This window comes from Tympanuchus pallidicinctus, unplaced genomic scaffold, assembly GCF_026119805.1.
Source record: "Tympanuchus pallidicinctus isolate F22 unplaced genomic scaffold, pur_lepc_1.0 scaffold7, whole genome shotgun sequence".
Classification (NCBI taxonomy): domain Eukaryota; kingdom Metazoa; phylum Chordata; class Aves; order Galliformes; family Phasianidae; genus Tympanuchus; species Tympanuchus pallidicinctus.
Window position 1 is genome coordinate 577,900 of NW_026294791.1, and position 24,201 is coordinate 602,100.

The 24,201-nt window shown below is 48.2% G+C and overlaps 1 protein-coding gene and 1 long non-coding RNA gene across 3 annotated transcripts in view; both read left to right on the forward strand.

The window, feature by feature from the left end:
• LOC128072782 (uncharacterized) overlaps positions 1 to 24,201 on the forward strand; it is a 409,786-nt gene that overhangs the window by 303,413 nt on the left and 82,172 nt on the right. The window lies entirely within an intron of this gene.
• Positions 1 to 24,201, forward strand: part of NEGR1 (neuronal growth regulator 1) — a 188,337-nt gene that overhangs the window by 81,964 nt on the left and 82,172 nt on the right. For both annotated transcript variants that reach the window (XM_052666906.1, XM_052666907.1), the window contains exon 3: positions 20,325 to 20,450. In XM_052666906.1, coding sequence (XP_052522866.1) covers positions 20,325 to 20,450 — 126 coding nt within the window. The remainder of the gene's footprint in view (positions 1 to 20,324; positions 20,451 to 24,201) is intronic.

Consider the following 24,201-nt stretch of genomic DNA (forward strand, 5'->3'; position numbering starts at 1 on the left):
CACACACACAAATGATGGGTACCTAATGCTTCTCTAACTAATTGCTCTTAACTGCCGGACCTCCGGAGCGGGGTGCTGTGTGTGTCGGCTGGACTTTGTTGGCTCTGAGGGCATTTGGTGCATGAAAAATCTCAGTGCCACCAGAAAGCCATCGCTGTGTGGTCCCCACAGAGCTCCCCAGAGACTTCTGAGTGTGCAGAGCTGTGTGTGCGCTGCTCCTGGGGGCTGGGGGGCACTGGCACACAGCTGGGCTGGGAGGCTGAAGGGAAGAAGCAGCGACAGCATCAGTTATTGTTTTGGTTGTATATATACTGCATTTCTCCAAGATTATTTCTGTTTTCTGTGATCATTCGGGCTACTTTTTTCTATCTCAGCTCCTATTTTGAGGTACCAAACAGTATGAACAGTTATCAGCTGTGCAGGGAGAGTCTTGCTGTGCACACCTGGCAGGTGGGCGCCATTGCCTGCCCCACATGGGAAGGATCCCTCTGTGGGTCATCACAGGCTGAGCATGGGGCTGCCCAGCTCCGAGCCCTTCCCCTCTTGCTGCTCTATGCCCATGCCTCACCGCCATGTGCCGGGCTTGGAGGGTACAAGTGGAGGATTTATGCATCCTGAGAGAATGGAGACAGAGCTGCCTGAAAGTAACAGGCTGTAAAGGGAACATCAGCTAATTGGCACTGCAGCTTGCACGTGCTTTCTTGCAGCATAGGGTTCACGGGGATGACATCATAACATTTCGTGGAGGTGGTTTTGTGTTTCCTTTTAATACCGTTCATGAGTTTGTATTGAAAGATTAGAAGTGACTTCTGCTATTGGGGAAAAATAAATGAAGGGCAAAGCAGATCTTTAGCCAAAGTGGAATCATTCCATCAAAGGGCTGGGTTCCCATCTGTGCTGAGAATGAGTGATCGGCAGCAGCTCGGGAGCAGCAGATGAAATAGAACGAGAGAAGGAAAATGTAAAGGCAGCAGCACAGCCCTTTATCACTCCCCTGCCCTACAGACTGCGTTCCATCGAATAACACTGAAAGAAGACCCTTTCCTGCTGAAAGCAACAGCAGTGGAGGAGCCAGGGGTCGTAAATTGAATGGACGATACTTAGGTCTGATCATAAGCTCTCAAATAGGTTAAACTGCAGACTATAAAATTGTTTGCTGTGAAACCCTCACTTCAAAAGCTGTGTCCATCCAACTCAGTCTCTCTCTCTCTTTTTGTTCCGTTAGATCTTTACGTGCACAGATGCAGTAGGTTTCATTTTGAATATCCTTTGCTCTGCTCCTTGGGCTGACAATTTCCAGTCCCATGCATCCGAGTGTTTCAGAGAACCAATGCATTTTAGTGGGCAATCCAAAGTGCCCTGATTTCCATTAGTAAAACACAGAAAGGCAAAGAGGTCCAAGCTGCAAAATGGCCAGAACCTGGCTAAGTGTGGGCACGGCTCCTGTTTTGTCATTGGCCCCAGAGTTCAACAAGTTCATCATGCCTCCATTACTTGCCTTCTGATTTGATCTATTTTCTGGCTCATGACAGGAGCATCCCCAGGCACAGCTTTGGCTGTGTTACCCCAAATGCTGTGCACTCACAGATTAAACCACAGATCTCTTACACACAATGCTGTGTCCTGGGATGTGCTCAATGGCTGTGGGCTGCAGGGAAGCAGCTGCTGTCCCATGCCTGCCCAGTGGGACAGGTGAGAGCGGAGCCTGATGGGGAATTCCACCTCTCCAGCCCCTGCTCAGGGCCCTAAGGAAACACTAAGTCAAGCTGTAGTCACTGTTACTGAGTGCTTGGGCAAAGTATTTTGCACCAAGAAAACAAACTGAGGTAACTGATAATAAAAGAAAAGTCCTAACGTGTCTTTAGCCCCCATTTACATCGGAGAAAGGAAACCCAGATGAAAGGGAGGAAGATAATCCAGTTTCCTTTACTTCAGTGATCTTGTTAAATAGAAGTGAGAATTACAAAGTAATTAAATTAGAAGTTCAGAAGGTAGGAGTTTGCAATCAGCATAATCTACATCAGAGCCAGGTGCTTGATCTGCAGAGCCGTGAGCTGCGGATCACAGAATCACAGAATGGCCACCTCAAGGATCACGAATCTCCAGCCCCCCCGCCACATGCAGGGCTGATGTCACTCTCAGCTGTTTGCCGAATTGAAGTCAAAAAATGAAATACCTCTCACCCTTAAATATTAATTATTTAGCTACTCTGCCTGTGCACAGAGCTGACCTTTGGGGGAGGCAATGCATGGTTCACAGTGCAGCCACCAGGAGGGCTCAGGTGGGTGGGAGATGCAAGGTGAGCCCCAGCCAGGCGCTGCTCCTGGCACCTTATGCCACCTGTGGGTATTGCCCACCATGCCCACTGCACACACCGGGCGTGCAGATGTCTCAGCTGTCTCCCTGAGCACCATTTACAGATTTGGTTGGAAACCACAACCTATATTTTAAATTTATGAGTGTGTAATATTTCCAAAGTAATACTCAAGGCCTTTTTTCCTGCTTAATAAACCTCTTTAATGTCCCCTAAATATTAATGTATTGATTTAGTCTTTGCAATGTTTGCAAAGTCTAATTTGTTTCTTCAGTGGGGCCAAGAGGGACTTGCATTTGGAGTTAACGAGATAAATCTTACCCAAATTTATTTAAAGTGGGACAAAATAAATATGCAAAAGACTTCTAAACTCACATAGCAACCACTCTCCAGCTATAACTGACAACACGTTACTCTTTGAAATTGCCAGCACTCGAGCAGGATGTCAGCTCTTGGTATAAGATTAACTCACGACTGCCAACCACTGTTCATGGCTCGTCCCTGCCCAGCACACAGAGCAGAGGGGCTGGGAGAGTGGGATGGGAGAGCTGGCCCCACGTGGAGCCGAGGTCCCATGTCCCCTTGCAGGGCTGATGGCACCAAGAAGTGCAGGATGCTCCCTTTAGGGCTTGTCCTCCTCTTCCATTCACTGGATTGCTTCCACACCGATAGCTGCAGGGCCTCGTTCTCTGGAAGATGTCTGTGTATGGCTTTCTGCCCTCTTTAAAAGCCTTAAATCATGGCAAGTGTTTGCACTAGCAGGTGATCTCATTTACTGGGATGTAAGTCTGGAATATTTCATCTGAAATAGAACGGGGCTCTGCCGGTCTGCAACTCGTAATTCCACATGCTGGAGCTGCTTTATGGTCACGGCTGCAGCTGAATTTCCATTATGAGCCTGAAATTTCCATCTTCTGAAATCTGCAAGCAAAGGGTAATCAACACAAAGTAATCATTTGCTCTCTGGTCCAAAGTATATTAGTTCTGATACATTTGAATTAAGCTGAATGAGCTTTTTTGTGACCTGTGAGAGTCCTGTGGAAGAGCCCGAGGTGACTTTCAGCAGGTCCTTGCAGCGTGACGCAGTGCCACAAGCAGAATGGATGGAGGGAAAGTAAGGGGGGAATGGGGCAAGGATGAGGAAAGAATGAAGCCTCTCTTAGTGCTGCCCAAAGCTTCGGCCCGGTGAGCTCCCACCCCACAAACATGAGATAACAAATGCAGCCAGCTGGCAGAGCTGTGCGGCACTCCAGGTGTCAAAAGAGTGATGAATCCTTCTGAAAGAAAGCTTTAAAAAGGGGGTTTTGGAAAGAAGGCAAATTCAGAACGAGAATGTATCAAAGGTGGCTGTGGCAGCTCTCCTCATTGGGTGTCCTCTGGGGTTTAGCAGCATTACAGCAAACAGTGGGCAGATCCATGGCTTTGCATAAGGACATCTGAAGTGGATGATGAGAATAAAAGCTGCCTGGAAAGCTGTTTTGTGACTGGATTGCAGAGTATCCCAACCTGGAAGGGACCCACAAGGGCCGTGCAGTTCAACCTCTGACCCCACGCAGCAGCACCCACAGCCCAAACCTGGCTGAGAACACTTCCAAGGGCTTGGTTCCCTCTAAGCATGTGTGTCTGATGGCCATTCCTACAGCTCTGCCACCCCTTGTCCAAATGCAGCCCCGTTATTACAACTAAAGGCAGTGGCTGCCCTTGCACAACTGAGCTGCTAATTATTTTGTTACTCATTACCATCACTGCAGCATCGCAAGCAGTTTTGGTAGTCTGTACCCTGAGTAAACAGTGTAATATTTTATTGAGCTCTCTGCTGCCTGTCACTGTGATCACTGTGATTACTCTGATTTACCTGATCCTTTCTTCATTGCATTTCCCGTTATTTCTGCTTCTGTAATTTCAGACTGTCACTTATCAGGAGAAAATAACGTGTCCCAAGCTTTAAACTTAAATTTTTCCTTGGAGCATTGTTAACAAAGACAGAAAGTTGAACAGATGTGGAAATTATCCCACCTGATGGAGGTTACAACTAGAATTATTTGGTTTTGTCTTGCAAAAAGCGTTTCACATGAATACTTAGTGAAGTGCAGCCTGGCACTTGTTTTCCTTAGGTGAGTCCAGACAGTTTAGAAAATCCTTATCTTCTGCTCTGCTGAGATTGAGATGGGGTCTTCTGCCCATTGGAGTCCACTCTGCTTTAGCAAAGCTGACATCCTCGAGGTGTTGCCAGAGTATTTCTTAAAGCTGCCTAAGTGATCCGTAGTAGAAATGTCCTTCCTCCCATCGCCATGAAAGGGTAGAAAGATCTCATGAGGAAAAGCCATGGGCTGCACTGGAAAACCTGCAGCTGCTGCCTGGAATTCATAGGGCCCTCAATGCATACGCAGCCCCAGAGTGCAAAGTAAGGATGAGAAACTTCTCCCGTTAATTACGTAGGCCGTATCTCCGGGTATTTGGATTGTAGTTGCAAAAGCTTGGTCCTGAAAAAGTGCATGTATTCACCCTCCTGGTCTTGGTGCGTTCATATCAGGCTGCTTGGTCTATTCCAAGTCATAACAAAGCTCATTAGGATTAAGAAAATTGCCATCCCTCCTGGGCAGCACAGAGGACTGCCCCTGGCTGCGTGTGTGTTGGTGCACCTCCCAATGAGCCATGGCAGGAGCTCCCTGCATTGTGCGATGGTCTGGTTAAACTGAAAACAGGAGTTGGGAATGAGGTCTTCAGTTCCCACCTCCAGTTGGCGCAGGTGTGATTCTTCCCTTTGAGTTTCCTTGGTGAGCATCTCTGCGTGCTTTTGTGAGCTCAGAACTCAAGGGGAAGGAATATTTTGTGCTGGGAGTTTGTTGGATTCGTGGCCATGAGAGAATTACTGGGAATGAACAAGCATGGGGAGGGATTTGTAAAAGCACATCCTTCTGATACGGTGCTTTCCTTTTTGTATCCTCTGCAGCTTAGTTTGGGTTTTGTAGCTTAGCGAGGGAAAGAGGATGATGACGATAGCTGATGTTCTCAAGCAGCAAAATCCACCACTTGGAAGGAGCAAAATCGAATGCGTGTCTTTAAAAAGAGCTCGTGGTGTGGGTTTAGGAAACGTTCTGGGTAGGGCTGGAAAGAGCTGAAAGCAGAATCACAGGATCCTGCTGTAATACGGAATAGTAAATGTGAAAGAAAGCTCTCAGGGACAGAGCTTGAACGTTTCCTGCTTGGAAAATCTTTGTTTGAAAAAGTTTGTCTTTCATTGTATGGCTTTCATAAGGATGTAAAGAAAACTTGGCAGCTTTCATGTGTCTGAGAGCTGTGGGCCAGCAGGAGCAGAGGTGATGTGACCTGAGATGCAGCACATCTCAGCCTTCGGGCAACAAAGGAGCCCTCAGGTGCAGACTCACGGCCAGAAGACCCCGTTCCTAACAACCCACTGTAATCAAGTCACTGCATGGCTCATCTGGAAAGTGCCTGCATGTGGTGTATGAAGCCATAACTATACTATCATTAACGAGATGCAAAAAACAGCTCAGCAGCTACTGAAAGCAGGGTCTAATCTGGAATCTCTTAGCAAAAAGTTTTGAGTGTGTTTGTTAGCACCTCAGTTGGTTGTCCCATCCAGCACTCACTCGTGAGCTGAACCCACCCCACGATGGCTGGGCAGCTGCTGCTCCTCTCCAGGCAGATTCAGCAGCATCACCCAGCTGGGGCCAGCAGCCCACGCTGTCTGTCCTGCTGAGCACCCCGTGTCTCTGTGCTGGGGGCTGCAGGGTGCAGTGCTGCGGGGGGCTGGGGGCAGAGCAGAGGGGGGTGGTGCCCTCCCCGCCCCACTGGCTGGTTTGCTGATGTGGTTATGCCAACGACCAGCATGCCCAGGTGCAAGGCAGCAATCATGTCCCGAAAAAGGGCAGGGAGAATTGCAGGAGAATGGCTCAATGAGCCCCAAATATTGCCATAATCCAATGCAGCTGCCTGCCCACAAGGATAAGCTAAATTAGAACACAGTTTGCAGCAAACAGTAAATTGAATCCCTCCTTGAGGCAATTAGCAAAATCAGAGCCTCCTCCGAAGCAAACAGGCATGAAAATGCCGTTCTTGCAGTAATTTCTCAATTGCTTGATTTTTCAACTTCCTGGAGCATCGCACAGTGCATCTGGAGGGCAGCAGAGCCCCCTGTCCACGCAGCAGTGAGTTTCACAGCATCACCACGGATGGGAAAGACCTCCAAGGTCATTCAGTCCACTTGCCAGCAGTACTTCCCCACTACACCGTGTCCCATCACCCCTCTCCACCATGAGTTTGGTGAGTGGCTTTTTATTCACCTGGATAGATAAGGGTGTTCTCAGTAAAAGGAGCGATGGAGGAGCCACTGAAATAAGCCCCACTTTGGGATGAGGTACCAGGTGGACTTCCATCTCACATCTGCTGGGCAGTGACACCGTGGGGATGGGGAAGGTGCCTATAGAGCAAAGAGGGAAAGAGAGGGGAGGTAACCGCGGCCCCATCTGGAAGAATGAAGTGTGTTGCTCTCTTTCTGCAATGTTTAATTTCATTCAATACATCCAACAATGGTTACAAAGCCAACATTCATACTGTGCCCTGCAGTTGTGGTTCACATCTCCATCCTTCAGCACTTGAGTAAAACTCTTTAATTTTTAAAGGGTGTTATGTTGGCATTGAGGCTTCCATCAGATAATGCCTGAGGATTGTATCTCCTTTATCCTGCGTGACTAAGTGGTGTGTTCCCTTCAAAGAACATGTCGTATGGCACTAACTGCTCATTTACAGGAACAAATCCTTCATGGAAATGTTCTGAGGAGTTTCCTTAAAGAAACCGTGTAATGGAAACTGTATGACTGAAATTACTGGGGCTGTACTTCTTGTACGTTATAATTTATGATCAAGTAACAGTGATAATGAACGGTACAAGATGTATTACAGCACCACATAAGAAGGTGCAATGAAAACTGCAAAACTTTGATTCTTAACACAGTCCCATAGTGTGACTCTGGCTCCTGTCCTGCTCCTTATAGAATCACAGAATCAGCCCTTCCAGGACCTTTACTCCAACTGTTGTTCAGACCAAGGCTTTGGGGGTTTGCAAACAGAATAGCCTCACCCCATGAGGAAATGCTGACCCCTGTGCTTCAGGAGATGCACGTATGAAATCTGTTCACTTCCTGCCAATTTCTGGCATACGTGTGATGTTTTGAACAGTTATGCCTTTGGTTTAAGGTGTCCACTGAAAAGAAAAAAGGGAAAAACAAAACCTCAGAGCAGAGATGTGGGCTTGAATTTGAGTTTGGAATGAATTATAGAGCACTTTAGGAATTGGTGCATTGATAATCCTGTGATTTTCAGGCCTACTTCAGGCACTGCTGAAGACATTGCAGAGAGACAAAATAAATAGTTAAATGTTGGCTTACCTCTGATGCTTTGCTGTACTAAGGGCTGGACACAGAAAGGTAATGAGTTACTGCATTGTCCCTGGCAGATCACTGGTTTGTGGTCTTTGGGATTCAGAAATGTTCTTATTTTACTTAGGCTGAAATTTTAATGACCTCCACTTTGCATTTTAAATATAATATTAATTCCCTTTCTGTCATCTGCTAGGGAAAATGGGAAAAATTCCTTAAAAGTTGGCACATTTCCTTTGTATTTAAAATAGACCCAAGGAGGGGGGGGGGAGGAAGAGAGGATTAAAAAGATTTTAAAAAGGAGGAAAGAAAAAGATAATTAATGCAATAGTTCCATGATACAATAAAGGAGTTGTTTCTTTGCAGCCACGAGTTCAGCGTGTGAAAGCATTTTGGCCATAGGTAATCCAAAATCTATGATTGATAGCAGCCGTAGCTTGGGCTGCTGCCTCTCCACTCATGCACACTGCTCTTCGTAGGGCTGCTGGTTGCAGGTCACTGGTGGCTGTAGGACTTGCTTACACAGAAGTGCTTTTTTGTCACTGGGACTGAAAAAGCAGAAATGATTTTGAAATATTACATTTCTGTATCTAATAGATTGCAGGAAATGTTGGTGAAACAAATACGGATGTCTGATGGCCTGAATTAGAGAGAAGGAAAGTAAGAACCAAGTGGGGCATCACTCGAGGATGGTGAAGCCAGAACGGTTCACCCACAGACCTTTTTGTGCAGACCTTTTTGCCAGGGGTAATGCAGCTCTAAAGCAGCTGATAAAATCCAGACCCAATTCAAATCAGTGTTAAAATTTAAATACCATCATCTCAGCAGGATCATGTTTGTCACTTACTTAGCATAAGGTCTGTGGGTCTTTCAGGGATGGTGTCCCCTGAATTGCATAGAATCATAGAATCCCAGCATGGCCTGGGTTGCAAAGGAGCACAACGCTCATCAGTTCCAACCCCTGCTGTGTGCAGGTCACCAACCAGCAGCCCAGGCTGCGCAGAGCCACATCCAGCCTGGCCTTGGATGCCTGCAGGGATGGGGCATCCACAGCCTCCTTGGCAACCTGTTCCAGTGCCTCACCACCCTCTGGCTGAAAAACTTCCTCCTAATATCCAACCTAAACCTCCCCTGTCTCACTTTAAAGCCATTCCCCTTGTCCCATCACCATCCACCCTCACAAACAGTTGTACCCCCTCTGGTTTATACATGTGAGAACTGACAATGGGAATAGCTCTGTAGAAATGAGTGTCTTGTGCCTTCAGCTTTCAGCTTGTCCTTTCCAAAACAACTTTCACTGAGCTACTGATGGGGATGGGGGGTCACATCTCTAGAGGTGTTCAGAGCCGTGGAGATGCGGCATTGGGGATTTGGGGGTGGGGGGGAGCCGAGGGGGCTGGGAATCTCAGAGGGCTTTTCCAGCCTGAATGATTGTGTGGTTCTGGAATAATTAGAGAGATACCTTCCTCACAGCGATGTATGGGGATGGTGATGAGCTGACACAGAATGCAATGGAAATGCAAGCAAAATGGGGATGCTTTGTCCCTACAATAGGGCAGTTTGCAGTTCCTGCCCTCCCCTCTTCTTCCATGGCCCAGGATATTAGGAAACACTTGCCTGCATTGCTGGCATCCTTGGGATGTTGTGGGGACCATCACTGTTTCTGACATCTATATCTTTTGCTTTAGCCATGATCCCATAGTCTTTTCTAAATGATTAAAAAGCTTAAATCCCAAGTAAAAAAATCCCTAATTCACAATTCTGTAAAGTTATCATCATGGCTGCTCTGCAGTCGTACAGCCACGCAGGCCTCAACTGGTGATGTGGTTCTGCTCTGTGTGTCTTTAATCTATTTCCAGCATGGAGAAATTCATTAAATGGAGTCCCAAAACTAATATTTTACAGGATGTTCTTAATAACCTCCACTGCTGAGCAGTGGAATGAACAAAAACAGCGCAGAGCAAATCCTCCAGCCTTGCAGTGCAAACACCCAGCTCACCCTGGCAGAAACACCCACTGATGGCAGCGCGCTGCCATGGGGCTCCCGTATCACAAAGTGCCTTCTGGCAGCTGGAAGAATCTCGTTGAAGATCATTGTTAATTAAAACTGAAAGTGATGGTGGCGACCCCCAGCCTTGGAACACCCCAATGCACAGCGCTCCATCACATGTGAGCATCACTGTGCCCATGGATGGGCAGCATGTGGCTGGGAGCAGCAGGGCTGTGCCTGCTTCGTGCCCCTTCTCTGCTCCTCTTGAAGGAAGGTGGGTGGCACAGATGTGGGCAGGTGGAGCTGCATGCCCCTGCTCTGCACATGCCCAGCGTTTCCCTTGGAAATAGCACAAAGCTGGGCGCCTTCCAGGCTCTGCAGGACGTTGGGGGGCATTTTCTGGTGGCGCAGCACTGTGTGTGATGGCTGCAGCCCCCCTTTGCTCCCAGACATGCTCAGGGCTGGCCCACCCTGCCTCAGCTCCATGCAGGGAATGCAGAACGTGCACACGGCCGTTCCTGGGGTGTTTGCACTGTTCGATGCCAGTGTATTTATATTGGAATATTTGTGCTGTTCCACCCATTGCTCCTTTCTTCTCCAAACAGTGACCATTCCCCAAGAGCTGGCATGCAGCACTGATGCTGGGGCAGTCTGTTTTTGAACTAGGCTAACCGCTGCAAAATTTTTCACCTTTGATTCTTTTCAGACTTAATTGTGTTTCTCCTTTTGGTGTTCCTATTTTCCGTAGTGATACACCATTAAAACCACATTATCATCCAGGTACGGATGTACTGCATGTCTGAGTTCACTACACTGGAAAGGATCTTCAGGAATAACCTTGTGTCTAATCTATGTTTGAGTCAGGTACAGCAGCACCAAACTCCAGCACTGCCCGCAGCACACTGCAGGTCCTGGCTGATGGCCTCACATCCGTGGGTCACAGCACCAGGCAGAGCGTGGGGAGCAAGGAGACCCTCCCAGAGTCAGAATGGAAAGGAAATTGGGTGTCAATGGAAAGGAAATTGGGTGTCATTTGCCTGTGAAATCATTAAATGCATCATTTACTTACTGATGCGTGGAAAGGATCCCTGATTTCTCAGAGTACTTTTGTATCAGTGTGTGCTAATTTAGCTTAAACAAAGCAGCTAAAATGGAGTGTTGTTTGCAGCTCAGACCTTTTGCTTGGCTCGCAATCAGTCACCAGCTGGGAAACTTTCAGTTTTAGCCATGGATTATTGCTTTTTTTCTCTTTTTGCTGCTTTTCATGCATCCTCTTGGAGCCCCCAGCAGCAGTACAAGGTCAGAGCAGCAGGGGAGGAATTCCCCAAATTATCCCTTTTCTCTCCACACTCTGATAGAACCTATTTCACATGTGCAGGGCAGCACAGAGCCCCCACCTGCGCCACCCCAGGCACACAGTGGGACAGTGATCCTTCCAGGAACCACCGGTTTACAGACATGTGGTTTTCTCTTTTCCCATCATTTGGGTTCCCCATGCAGCTTCCAGTTGCTCTGCTCCATGCATGCAACAGCATATGGAGCCATCGGAACCTGGCACTGGGCTGCATGTAAACCCACCTGCTGGCCTCAGCCCCATGCTCAGCATGCAGACCTGCCACCAACAGGGGACTCAGTGCCCCAGTGCCCCACAGCCTGCAGCATTCTTCTGCCAGGGGAGAGAGGTGCAGAGCTGCGAAGGAAAAAGAAAAGGTCGTGGGATTTTTGGTGCGGTCAGGTTTTTCTGATTTGAAGCTACGTTTTTGCAAATCAATTAACAGAAATAGCTACTTTATTTTCTACATTTCTTCTGCTTTACAAAGCATCGAACCGCTGATAACAAATCCATCTCAAGGCAAAGAATATAGCTTTTCTATTTCTGTATTTTCTCAGTGATAAATTGAGTACAGTAATGAAAAAATGTAGGAGAGTGATGAAAGGGCTGCAGAGAGAACAAGCGCTGTCCTTTCCCTTCTCTCCACATTTACCGAGAGAACAATATGAGTCACCAAAAATAGGGAAAATCTATGGCATCAGAAATTGAAGAATGATTATCTGCAGAGAGCCTGCTTCTTCATTGATGGAAAAATGGTTGCATGACAAAATAACTGCGGGTAAGAGATGAAGATCCTTCGATTTACCTGGAAAAAAGAGAGCTGTCACGCTCGGCGCTCAGAGCGCTCTCAGCATTGGAACTGCCAAAGGCCGTCAGCGGGTGCCAAGGTGAGGCTGGGGCTGCCCCCCACCCCACTGCCCATGGAGCTGGGTGCTGGGTGCTGGGGGTGGAAGAGGCACTGGTGTCCTTGATCACCTCAGGGTCCCATTTGGGCCCAGTCTGTGTGTACGGCAGCATCGGTGAGAGTTTCTTGGAAGCCTTTTACTCTCCAGCCTTGAAGAACATAGGTGGATGTTGAGCTTTAAAAGCTTTGAGAAGTGCTACGTTCGTGATGTTTTCCTCACACTTCTGCGTTGACCTCAGATGAAAATTCTTGATGAATTGAGAAATTGCTGTTTTTCTCCCCTGCCCACCAAAATCAGTTCCATCAGAGCCGGTGGCCGTGCTGCATCCGCACCCACGGCAAAGCGAGCTCAGTAAGGGGAGGTGGGGAGCTGTGTGCGGCTCCTCAATCAGCCACTGCTGGGATCTAATCACATCAGTGCCCACAGAAAGGATATTCTTCCTCTTCCCAGTTGGTGACTGATTGCTCCATAAGCAAAGGTCTGCGCCATGCCAGAACAGGCTCCTATCTGCTTCTTACACTATTTGGTCTGCAGGTTAAATATCCGTGTTAATCATACTCTTAAAGTCATCCGTTGGGGGGCTCTGTAAACTTCCAGACATGGGGCTCAATGCATGGCCTTGTTCTGTCCTCCTCTGTGGCAGGAAAAACAATCTCATGCCTTGGGGTGGGGAGTGTCTGCATTCCAGTTTTTTGTCTGTGGCAAAGTTGAGCAGAGCACAATAATATTTCTTGAGTGGCAATTCCAGTGTGTGTTCTGAACAAAGCGTGTGGGAAAGTGGAGCTTTGTTTTACATATTAACATGTAAATGATTTCAAACTGCAAAAAGCACAACTACCTTTACTTATGGTAGAGACTATGGCACAATATGTTCAACCACAGCAAAGGCATTGTAGAGGAGGGCTTTGTTGTTGTTGTTGTTGTTCAAATATGGTATTTTAGAGATGGCAGTTGGAGGTGTTTAGAGGATGGTACAAATTGTGTTGGCAGGTCTGAGGATGCAAACTGCACACGTGTTCACTGGAGAGACAGAGGGTATGTGTGGACTCAAGTATCTGCAGATGCTGATTAAGGGCATGCTCAATTAATGGCATGTTTGGGCAGCAAAATGAATTGAAATATTGAAATACTCGAAACAACCTGACCCATGAGAACGTACATGTGGTGTGGGAACGCTGTGACCTCCTTCACTTCCACTTTTGCTTTCGCTTTCACTTCTATTTTCCCACACAGCTGTGTGCTATGGCTGTGCTTTGTCATTCCGTCCCACGTTGCTTCGTCCTTTCTATCATGGAAAGAACGGGAGAGGGAAAGAATGGGAAATGGTGGCTGTCTTACAAGAAGTCTTCATGCAGATGCCTGGGCTACAATTTTTGGAAGGCAGAGCCATTTGTCAATGAGGGGTGTTCCAGATGCTGCTGATCTGCTGCCTGCAAAGTGAAGAGTCGTATAGATTCTCAATTAGTGGCAAATGGAGTTCATCGCTGGTTTTAATAACCCTCATAAGCACATTTTAATTTTTCTTTATATTTGTCATGCAAACGAATTATTGTGTCCAAGCCATAAAACAATAATCTATTTCTTGTGTCATGCTGGTGATTTCTAGATACTACGCAAGATAATGAAATCAATATGCAGATTAGGAAAGCAAAGCAATAAATCACTCTGTCTGCAGAGAGAAATCAATTCTCGTGTTTTGCAGCATCTCCATCAGTGAGCTCTGTGCAGGTCAGCCCAACGTGTGCTCCTGCAGGGTGAGCCCAGGCCTGGAGCAGTGTGTGGAGGCTCTGTGCAGCACAGCCATCCCACGCCCCAGCACTGCCCGTAGCCTCTGCCACAGATCAAAAGCTTTTTATCATGAATATTTTGGAAATTTTAGAGTTTTTTCAAATGGCAGAAGTGCAGAAAATATTAGAAAATCTCAGTAAACCAGCACACATGGGGGGAAAAGTCAGATATTGAAAGGCAGGCTCTGGGAAAACGTGGAGCTGCCAAAGTGAAGGGGTGTGGGTGCTGAGTGGGAAGGGAGCTCCTGCTGCCCCGTGCTGTGCCATGCAGAGCCATGTTCTGTAATACTGTGCCATGCTGTACCATGCTGTGTCACACTGAGCCTTACTGTGTCATACTGAGCCATGCTGTGCTATACTATGCTGTGCTGTGCCATACTGAGCCATTCTGAGCCATGCTGTGTCATGCTGTGTCATGCTGTGCCATGCAGGCAACAGGAAGAGGGGAAATGGCCTTAAGCTGCACCAGGGAAGGTTTAGGTTGGGTATCAGGAAGAACTTCATTACAGAAAGGATTGTGGAACAGGCTCCCCCGGGGAGGCGGTGGAGTCACCATCCCTGGATGTGTGTAAGAACTGTCTGGATGTGGTGCTCATGAACAGGATTTAGTGGTGGGCTCTTAGAGTAGCATGGTTAGGTTACAGTTGGGATTTATGACCTTTAAGGTCTTTTCCAACCTGAGCAATTCTATGATTCTATGATTCTATAGCACGCCATGCCGTGCCGTGCGCAGGCAGCACATCTCGCTCATAGGGAACCTCTTGAGCTCCCAGTCGGGTCTTCAGGTGCTGCAGTGAGGTGTTCATCCCCTGCTCTGTCACGGTTTGCTCCAGCCCTGTGCCCCTACTGGGTGCTGAAGACTGGAGCTGGTTGCAGGGGTGAAAGATAAAGATGCTCATAGATCAGTGCTAAAAGGCCTGATGGGACGCACGCGTGCAAAATGAGTGTGTTCGTTAGGTCTGCGTTGTGATTATGTATATTTATGCTCTGGTCATAAAAAATTCTACAGATTTTAGTGATCTGGATGTAATGGTCCCTAAGAGCCAGTAAATAGCAGGAAACCGAGCAGCACACCAACATACCACGGAGCATTATTTGTCACTGAAGGTCCAGAAATACTTCAAAGAGAAGCCAATTCTTGCCATGGGAAAGACATTCTTTCCAGGAAACGATGGATGAAAGTAGAATCTGTAGTTTTTCACAGGCATCAGATCATAGTGAATAATTTCTGTAATTTTACAGAGGTTCATTGCAGAGCAGGGCTGCACTGGAACGTTTACTTGTCTGTTGTTTTGGTTTGTGCATTGCTGGTGTTCATTTATTTTCCAGTTCTATTTTGGAAATGAGTAAATTGTGCAACCTGTTTCATTGCAATGAGACTTTCAGATATCTTCTGCGAGATTTTATTTAATTTCCCCATTATAGAGCCCAGATTAAAGAAGAACCCAAGCAATTAGAAAACAAACAAAGCATGTAAGTGAGAAAAATCCACTTAATCTGCACTCCCTGAGCCTAGAGAACTCTTCATCCTGTGCTGTGTCACAGCTGAAATCTTCCCTCAGAATTCTCACTCTGTGCTGCTCCGTTGCTGTGCCTCTGCATTGGTGCTGAGCCCCCTGCATTGGTGCTGAGCCCCCTGCATTGGTGCTGTGCCCCTGCATGGATGCTGTGCTCCTGCACTGGTGCTGTGCCCCTGCATTTTTGCTGTGCTCCTGCATTTGTGCCTTACCCCTGCACTTCTTGGTGCTGCTATGCCCCTGCATTTGTGCTGCTTCCCTCCTGCAGCTCTGCTCACAGGCAGCATTGCTGCCCTCCAGCACAGTGCTGCAGAGTGTGGCACGGGACAACCCGGAATGCAGTGAGTGGAGGTTTTGCACACCCCTGTGCCACTGCTGGTTGCCTGCCCACAGCCATCAGTGTTTGCACAGGTGGAGCAGCCAATGAATTAATTTCGGCCACTGAGCTGCTGAGGGCAGCATCTTCCCTCCCCCTGCTGACTTATTGTTAAATTATGAATTTATAACCAGCAAAAATGGTCACTACAGATAGAGAGGCCAGGTGTGCTGCCCAGCGTTTGGCTGAAGGACTTTGGGGTACTGGGGATTGCGGGGACTCCTCAAATTCTGGTGGCAAAATTCCTCTTCCCAACTCCCACATGTGACATTTCTGTGCTTATAGCCAAATTCTTCTCATAGTTTTTATACATTCCACTGGAACTGTCAATATTCTGTATATGAGAGGAATTACTACATTATAATCTCAACATGGAGTTGGCGGCCTTAATTTTAGCAAACATCACTAAACCAATGTATGCTAGGGCTTGCCATCACCCTTCCCAGGGTTGCTTCCCAAAGCAACAAGGCTCCCAGCTGGGTGCAGCTGCAGTCCCATGCAGACATGCAGGCACTGGGAGCTGGCAGGACGTTCCAGCAGAGAGCAGCATGGCAGCACACGCTGCAGCAGAGAGGCTGGATGCACTGCTTTGACTCCAGGTTATTTGCCTCATGACTCTAAATTGTGATGGAAATAAGTCATCCTCTCCCACGTTCATCTACAGGAGCAGTTCAGTCCTGCAGTCATTCCCGTGACAGCAGTAAGCTTTATTACTCGGCATCGTTTATGTGCACTTGAATGTAACTGAGAATATAATTCCAGTCCTTGAAAATGAGAAATGAGGCACAGTGAAGTACAGATTCGCTGTCAGTCCCCTGCACAATAATGGCTCGTATAACTCTGGGCTCTGGGGAGAACTATGAGCTCAAACATGCTTGTAGCTCCTGGCCGGAGAGCCCCCTCTGCCTGCTGCTGCTCCAGGCACCCCACGTGTCTGCATGGTGTGCGGGGAGCAGAGAGATTCCTATGGCAGTGATCAGGAGGGAGGAACTGATGTGCAATGCGGCCTGCAGGAGCCTCGGGATACTTCATCGTTCCCAAGGAATTTGGAAATTTGTAAATAATGTAGGAATAATAATTCAATGCTTGTGTCTAAGTGATGTTTTTAACAACGCAAGAGAGTGCAATAAGACCCCACATCCAGCAAAGCCACCTGCATCCCCATAGACCTGCCGTTCCTCACCAGCGCTGCCAAGGGCCAGAGCTGGAGGGTGACGGGGGTGGCAGTGGTGATAGGGATGGTAGGGGTGGCAGGGATAATAGCCTGGATGGTGGGGATGGTAGGGAAGGCAGGGATGATGGAGGTAGTAGGGACAGTAACCTGGATGGTGAGGGTAGTAGGGATGATGGAGATGGTAGGGGTGATAGGGATGGTAGGATGATGGAGATGTGAGGGATGGCAAGGACAATAGCCCAGATGGTGGGGATGGTAGGCGTGATAGGGGTGGTAAGGATGATGGAGATAGCAGGGATGGCAGGGACAATAGCCTGTATGATGGGGATGGAAGGAATGGTAGCTTGGACGAGGACAGCAGCACTGAGAAAGAGGAGTAGAGCTGAGATAACACAGTGTGCTTCTGCACGCAGCACTGGTAAGGCTCTCAATAGACTGTTACGCTGTGTTCCACTGTTCACGTGTCAACGATGATTCAGACAGTCCTCAAAAGAGAGAAACAAATATTATCTATCAAGCCTAACGAAAATTAAGCTTGTACTGCTTAAATCATCTGCAGAGAAAAATGAAGAGGTGATTTATCATGTTTTATGGGTCCTTAGTCATAGAAAAGATACTTGATAGTAAGGGGAATGTTCAGTCTTGCAGACAAAAACATAATAAGATCTGATTTCTGAAAGCTGAATTTAGTGAAATGCAATTTTGAAGAAAGATGCTATTTCCCAGCAGTGAGGGGTATTTAATTGCTGGAAGCGCTTCCCCAGAGTGGCTGTGTGAGCATCACCTGGAACTGCCAGGATAAGCACAGCCAGAGTTCTGCAGCACAGCCTTCCGGCCAACTCCTGGGAAGCTGCTGGTGCTGGGAATGGCTGAGCTGAGGCCAATGGTCCCGAGCTGCCCCTCCGGCCAGGTGCTCCCCAAACCTGCAGCATTTCAGTCCCAGCACACACACGTGCTCCATAACCACAGCTTGCACGTCACACTGACGGGTAAAGTTTTTCTGATTATTGGCCATTGGAACACATGGTTTTATCAAAATTAAAGCACTTCACAAAACGGTGTAGATTTGGGATTTGAACAAAGCACCAAAGCCTACAAGAAAGAAGGCAACAGCGGCGCTCAGCCATGGCTGCCCCCAGATAACAGGGCTGTGTTCTGTGCTTCATGTGAGCACAGACGGGAGGCAGTGGATGAGAAAGAGCGCTCAGAGCCTCGTGCGAGGGCAGGGGCAGAGGAGGGCAGTGCTTGGATGAGGCAGCGGTGGAAAGAGCAGAGCGTGCTGATCTTTGTCTTGGAAAGGAGATGCTCATCAGTGCGAGCTGAACGAAGCCCTGTTGTTTCAATGCAAGGTTCCTGCCTATGGCAGTGCTGTCAGTGTGTTCTCTTTGGAAACCTGTCCTTTTGGAGATTTGACTGAGTGCTGATATGAGCCAGCTCTTCTGCCTCATCCTTATGCAGAAGGACTGCAATTGAGCACACCTGAAATTCACATTGCTGTCCTTCTAAGAGGTTTTTACCCGTCAGCCTCAGCCCATGCACTTAGCAGTGAGTGGGAGGCTCATGCATCCACCTCTGGCAACAGACATGGGGTCTGCTCTGACCCTGAGCCTGACGTAGGCTGAGCTCCAGGGGCACACAGGTGCCACGGGGGCAGCAGGGCACGTTCCAGCCAGGGCCCCTCTGTGTGGTGACCATTTACAGCAAACAACTTTCTGGGGTAAATAGCACCGTGTAGCAGCTGGGTGCAAACCCACTCACAGCACTGCATAACAGTGCTGAAGCAGGTGCCAATCCCTATTTTTCTACCATCAAGGGTGCAGAACCTGGAATAAGAAACTGTTGGAAGTCTTAGGCTGTGATATCTGTTGTATCTGGAAGACATTCCCACAGTTCTAGATAGACACCAATTGTAAGTATTTATTTGTGAGAAGGGCTGTGCTGAGTTACTGAATTCCTTCACTTAACTTCCCACAAGTATGTTTTTTTTCTGGAGGAATAAGAAATACGTGGCTCAGGCTTAGGAGGATATTTTCCAAATGCTGTAGGCTGGATAAAGCCGCGGTGTTTGCTGCACTGCTTGTGATATTCTTCTCTCCAAAGGATTTCTGCGTCTCAGCCGGGATGAGGCTCAGGGCAGCTGGGCAGCAGCTCCATCCCTCCTGCTGTGTGCTCAGCACTCAGAGCTGCTGCTCAGGGCAGGGGCTGCTCAGAGCACAGAGCTGTGTGCCCCGGCCCTGCAGCACCAGGCTGTGCAGAGCGGGGTTGGGCAGCGGCTCCCTGTGGGTTGAACTCTGATCAATGAGTTGTCAGTGCCTGGAGGCAACTCTGACTGTGTGGTTCAGCTCCTGCAAATGCTGTGTAAGGACTGCGTGCTTTCCCTGGGCACCAAGTGGACAGGAGGAAGGGACTGCTGCCTCTGTGAGTGAGCTGCTGAGATCAGGCGGCTTCTGCTGTTTCAGTGGCTGTGTGTAGATCTGTTTGAACTTCAAAGGATAGCAGCACCGACCTTCACTCTCATAGGAAGTTGGAAAGGCCTTTCCCAGACCTTTGGACTCCCCGTGGACAACGTTTCTTTGCTAATTAACCATACGCTGCAAAGACTTTTAATTTTCTTTGCTCACAAATGCGTAGCCATGGGCAAGCACAGGGAATTTCCACCTTCCTTGAAGTTTTCTGACCCTGACTCATTCTGATGCACTAACTTCAATGGACCCATGGAAGGGTTGGAGAACGTCTGCAGGTGGGGATCCCAAAGCACAGAACATAGACACATAAAAACATAGAGCCATGGAATTACTGAGGTTGAGAAAGCCCTGCAAGATCCCCAACAGCCCCCCCATGCCCCCTGCTCACATCCCTCAGTGCCACATCCCCACAGCTCTGGAACACTTATTTCTTTCCTTATTTCTCCGGAACTGCAGGCTCCCTACAACTCTGCTATTTTTGCTCCGTGTGGGGCTCTGCCTTATGAGCAGATGGACGAACAGTGGGGTTTAGGGAAGAAATCTTTCTTTATCAAATACTGCAGACCTGAAAGGAACACAATAGAAACAAATGTGTTTGTTTTGGTCTCCTTGTTGAACAGATACAACTCCCTCTGTATACATGGATGTAAACACCATTCTTTCTTAAAGTACAAGAAAAATTTAATTACATTTTCTTTCCAAGCTGTCACGAGTAAGCTCAGCCTTCTCACAAATGGAAGCATCCATCCATCAGCAGCACTTTACTGGGGTCTCATAGCAATCCCTGTTCTGTACAAAACAGAGGAAACTGCTGCTTTCCTATTTGCAATATTTCAAGTCCCCAGGCTGTGCTGCAGACGTGATTGAAATGGCTGTGGTCACACCTTCACAACGCTGCTGTTGTTTCTTTCTGCACTGTGACCTCCCAGCTGGTTTGTGTGGTTCTGTGGCCATGGCAATGCACAGACACAGCCTGCTCAGCCTCTGCTCTGATGGCAGCACCGTCTCAGTAGCACTGACTCGATGGCATTCCCTTACAACCTCTCCTCGTTTCCTTTCAGTTTCTCCGAAGATATTTCGTATTTCGAGTGACATCGTTGTGAACGAAGGCAGCAATGTTACTCTCGTGTGTTTGGCCACCGGGAAACCAGAGCCCTCCATTTCCTGGAGACACATCTCTCCATCTGGTAAGTGCCCGGAGCTGTGACTGGGAGCTTCCTGCTGAGTCCCAGCAGTAACAGCTTTCAGAGGTGGGACAGCACTGCTTTTGCATGCTGGCCAGGATGTGTGTCTGACCAGAGGCATAGAGAAGGAAAGCATCATCAGATTTAAGCTCACAGGAGTGAAAGCCATACTGCAGCTGTAACATGGGAAGGGGCAAAAAAAGGCACCTGTAAGAGGGAATGCTTTTCCTTGGGGCATGGGTGGCTCCCCAGGGATATAGGATAAGGTAGTGGCTGTCTCAGCCTGAAGAGCCAAAGCTCATTTGAGCAAGAGTCCTTTTCAACAGGCTGCAGGGGCAGTGAGTGTTTATAAAGGTGAATAGTGATAAGACAAGGGGGAATGGTTTTAAACTGAGACAGGGGAGGTTTAGGTTGGATATTAGGAGGAAGTTTTTCAGCCAGAGGGTGGTGAGGCAGTGGCACAGGCTGCCCAAGGAGGCTGTGGATGCCCCATCCCTGCAGGCATCCGAGGCCAGGCTGGATGTGGCTCTGGGCAGCCTGGGCTGCTGGTTGGGGACCTGCACACAGCAGGGGGTTGGAACTGATGAGCGTTGTGCTCCTTTGCAACCCAGGCCATGCTGTGATTCTATGATATGATCAGCTCACACTAAAGCCAATCCAAGGGCTCTCTAGAAGTGAAAGCTGAAACATATCATGGCACAGATTTGAGGAGATTTCCCTCCCATTCAGCCTTACAATCTGCAGCCCATCCTGGGGGATCCCCACTGCTGTGCCAGTTTTTGTGGAGCAGCTCTGTATTGAGGGGCCCGTGTGCTGCAGGGAAGGCCGGCTCCATGGGCTGCTGCTTTCTGCGGGCTGTCGTCATCCAACAGCAGTTTCCTTTTTGAAGTGAGAGTCAGAAAAAAACCTAACTTTTGACCTTTAAGACAATGACAGTGAGTTCTGCTGGAAGTATCCATTGGGGGACAGGGGGAAAATCAGCTGCAGCAAAAAATGGATTTTAACTAAATGTCAAATAAAATTTTATTGGAAACTGCAGTGATACTTTAGAGTAATAGCATAAAGCATTAGGGTTTTTACAGAAAGGAGCTGCTAAAATTGTCCTATAGAGGAAAATAGCAGAAGAGGAGAATGAGTCCACGCAGACTGATGAGCAGAACTCCCCCACCTTGAGTCCTGGCAGAGCTGGTGCTTGGAGAACAGAGCTCTCAGTGAGCCCTGTGTTCACGTGTTGGCCCAAGGGCAGGGGAGGAGAGGAGGGCTGTGAGCTGTGGGCTGTGCTGTGCTGATGGCACTGCCCTAAGGGCAGGAGCACAATGGTGGTGTGTGTGGGCACCTCTCTCCAGGATGGCATCGAGGCCGTATTAGGTTTGCTGCTCACTCGTACAGCCTTGCTCCCCTCTGCTCTGCAGCTGCACATCAGCCCATGGCTTCCAGTGTGCTGCTGGGAGCAGGCGTGCAGTGAGCAGAGTGCAGTCCGTGCTGCAAGTGTTTCAGTCACATCATGCTGTTCCTGCGCTCAGCTGCACGCCCTGCTGTACTGACAGCCACACAGCCCTGAAATCCAATTAAATGCAGGAGCTGAGAACACCAGGTTGCCGTATGGGCTGGTATTATGCCTGCAGCAAATTACCTTTATCTACACGTGAGCTTCATCTGCACTTTGTAATTTCTATCAGTTTCCCCCCCGTAATTCCCGGTGGCGCTAATGAGGATTACACACAAGTGTCGCATCTAGAACACAGTGCTAAATTATATTAAAGAATTGCATTTGTAATATTCTGAAATTGTTTGTCAGAGCTGCTGCTGGAAGATAAGAAATGGAAAACTCAGAATACAAATGATTCAATGTAGACTAATGCCAAAATATTATCGTGATTTGCATCGATGCAGCCTTTACTCGGGTTGGGTCAGATTCCATTTTTCCGAACAAGAGATAAAATGAACTTTTTGGAGGAATAAAAATAAAACGTATTTAGAGGTGATTTTTAACTTAGTACATAAATTATTGCCCTGTAATCTTTACAGTGCGTGTTTAACTTGCAGTCATTATGGAAATGCATTCATTATATAAATATTCATTATGCAAAGCCATTATGTAAATCCACCAAATCTACACATTCAGCACAGCACCGTAAGGAACACGTCGCCGCGGTTTGTAATCTGAAAATCTGGTATTGTTGAAATGTCATCGGAATAAATTGCAGGTATTACTTATTTTGTTCTGACATTTAGGAGCAAAGTGCAGCATCAATAGTTTAAGAACGAAACCAGAATTTTAAAGAATTAAGGTCTGCTAGAAACGTAATTCCAGTTCTTCACACTTGTTTGCGCAGCACGCTGCTACAGTTCCATTTCTGAGAAGCAACTTCTGCAAACACTGCCACCAGCAGTAGCAACAAAAGCCATTCGGAAGACTCGAGGTGTTAGTGCTGTGCAGAACCCTGGTGCCATACGCATGGAAGCTTCCTCCCATCTCACTCTTGGCCAGACCTTCCACGAGGAGGTTCCCGACGCAGCTCAGGGCCGCGCAGGCTGCACCCTGCACTCCAGCACTGCACCGCCGCTTTGTGGCTGCTGAGGAGAAGGGGGAGCCCAGGGTTTGTCTAGATGCAAAGCAGGTTACATGCTTTAGAGAAGCAGAGCTCAGCCGGTGCTGAGCTGCATTGCGCAGGGCCTCGGGCACACTGCACTGTGTACGCACACAGAGAGCAGCAGCCACAACTGCAGGAGCAGCTTCACCTTCGGCTTTGCTTGGAGTGCTCAGCTTCACAGTCTTACTTCCAACAAGCGGCTTTAGATGAAGCTGCACACATCTCACACAAACACCGGCTGGTTTGTGTGTGAGCCACAGCGCTGCCAGCACTGATAAGCAGGGTTGGCTGTGCACAGCACTGCAGGACCCCAACAACCCCAGCACTGTGCTGCCCAACGGCCACCCCTGCGTGCAGCACAGGGACAGAGCAGCAGCTCAGTGCAAATGGATGTGGCAGTGTATGTTTTGCTAGTGAGTTGCAGAGCTGCAGGAAAAAGTAGTGACTGAGTAGAGGAACCTCCTTCTTCTGTGTAGTTCTATGGCAGCGTGGTAGTGTTGACTACCCCTTCTTGATCATATGCAACAGTCTCTTCTGGCTTCCCACTGCAGCATGCAGCCCATCCCCTACCTTGTCCCACCCCCTACAAGGCAGGTTATAGCAGGATCAACTGCAGAACTTGTAGAACACTGAAGAAATATGAATTCTGAGACACTGGGACTTATGTATCCTTCTTCATCTCTTTCATCTCTTTCCTCCTTCCTTCTGGGTTTATGTTCAGTGTTCCTCAGTTGTCCTAACATCCTTCAAATACATCCTAGTAAGGAGAAATGATTTTAATTTGAAGGAGGGAAGATTTTGGTTGGATATCAGGGGAAGTTCTTTGCTATGAGAGTGGTGAGCTGCTGGAACAGCTGCCCAGAGAGGCTGTGATGCCCCCTCCAACCCTGGAGGTGTTCAAGACCAGGTTGGATGGGGTCCTGGGCAGCCTGGGCTGGTGTTAAATGGGGAGATTGGTGGCCCTGCCTGTGGTGGGTGGAGAGGGGGGGTTGGAGCTTCATGATCCTTGAGGTCCCTTCCAACCCGGGCCATTCTGTGATTCTGTGGCTGTAGTTGGTCTCAGACAATCTAGTGGCAGGGAGATGCAGTGAGTAATTACGTTCTCCTCATTGATGTAGATGTTACCTCCCTTGGTTGATTCTTCCTTTGTCCTAGTGTGG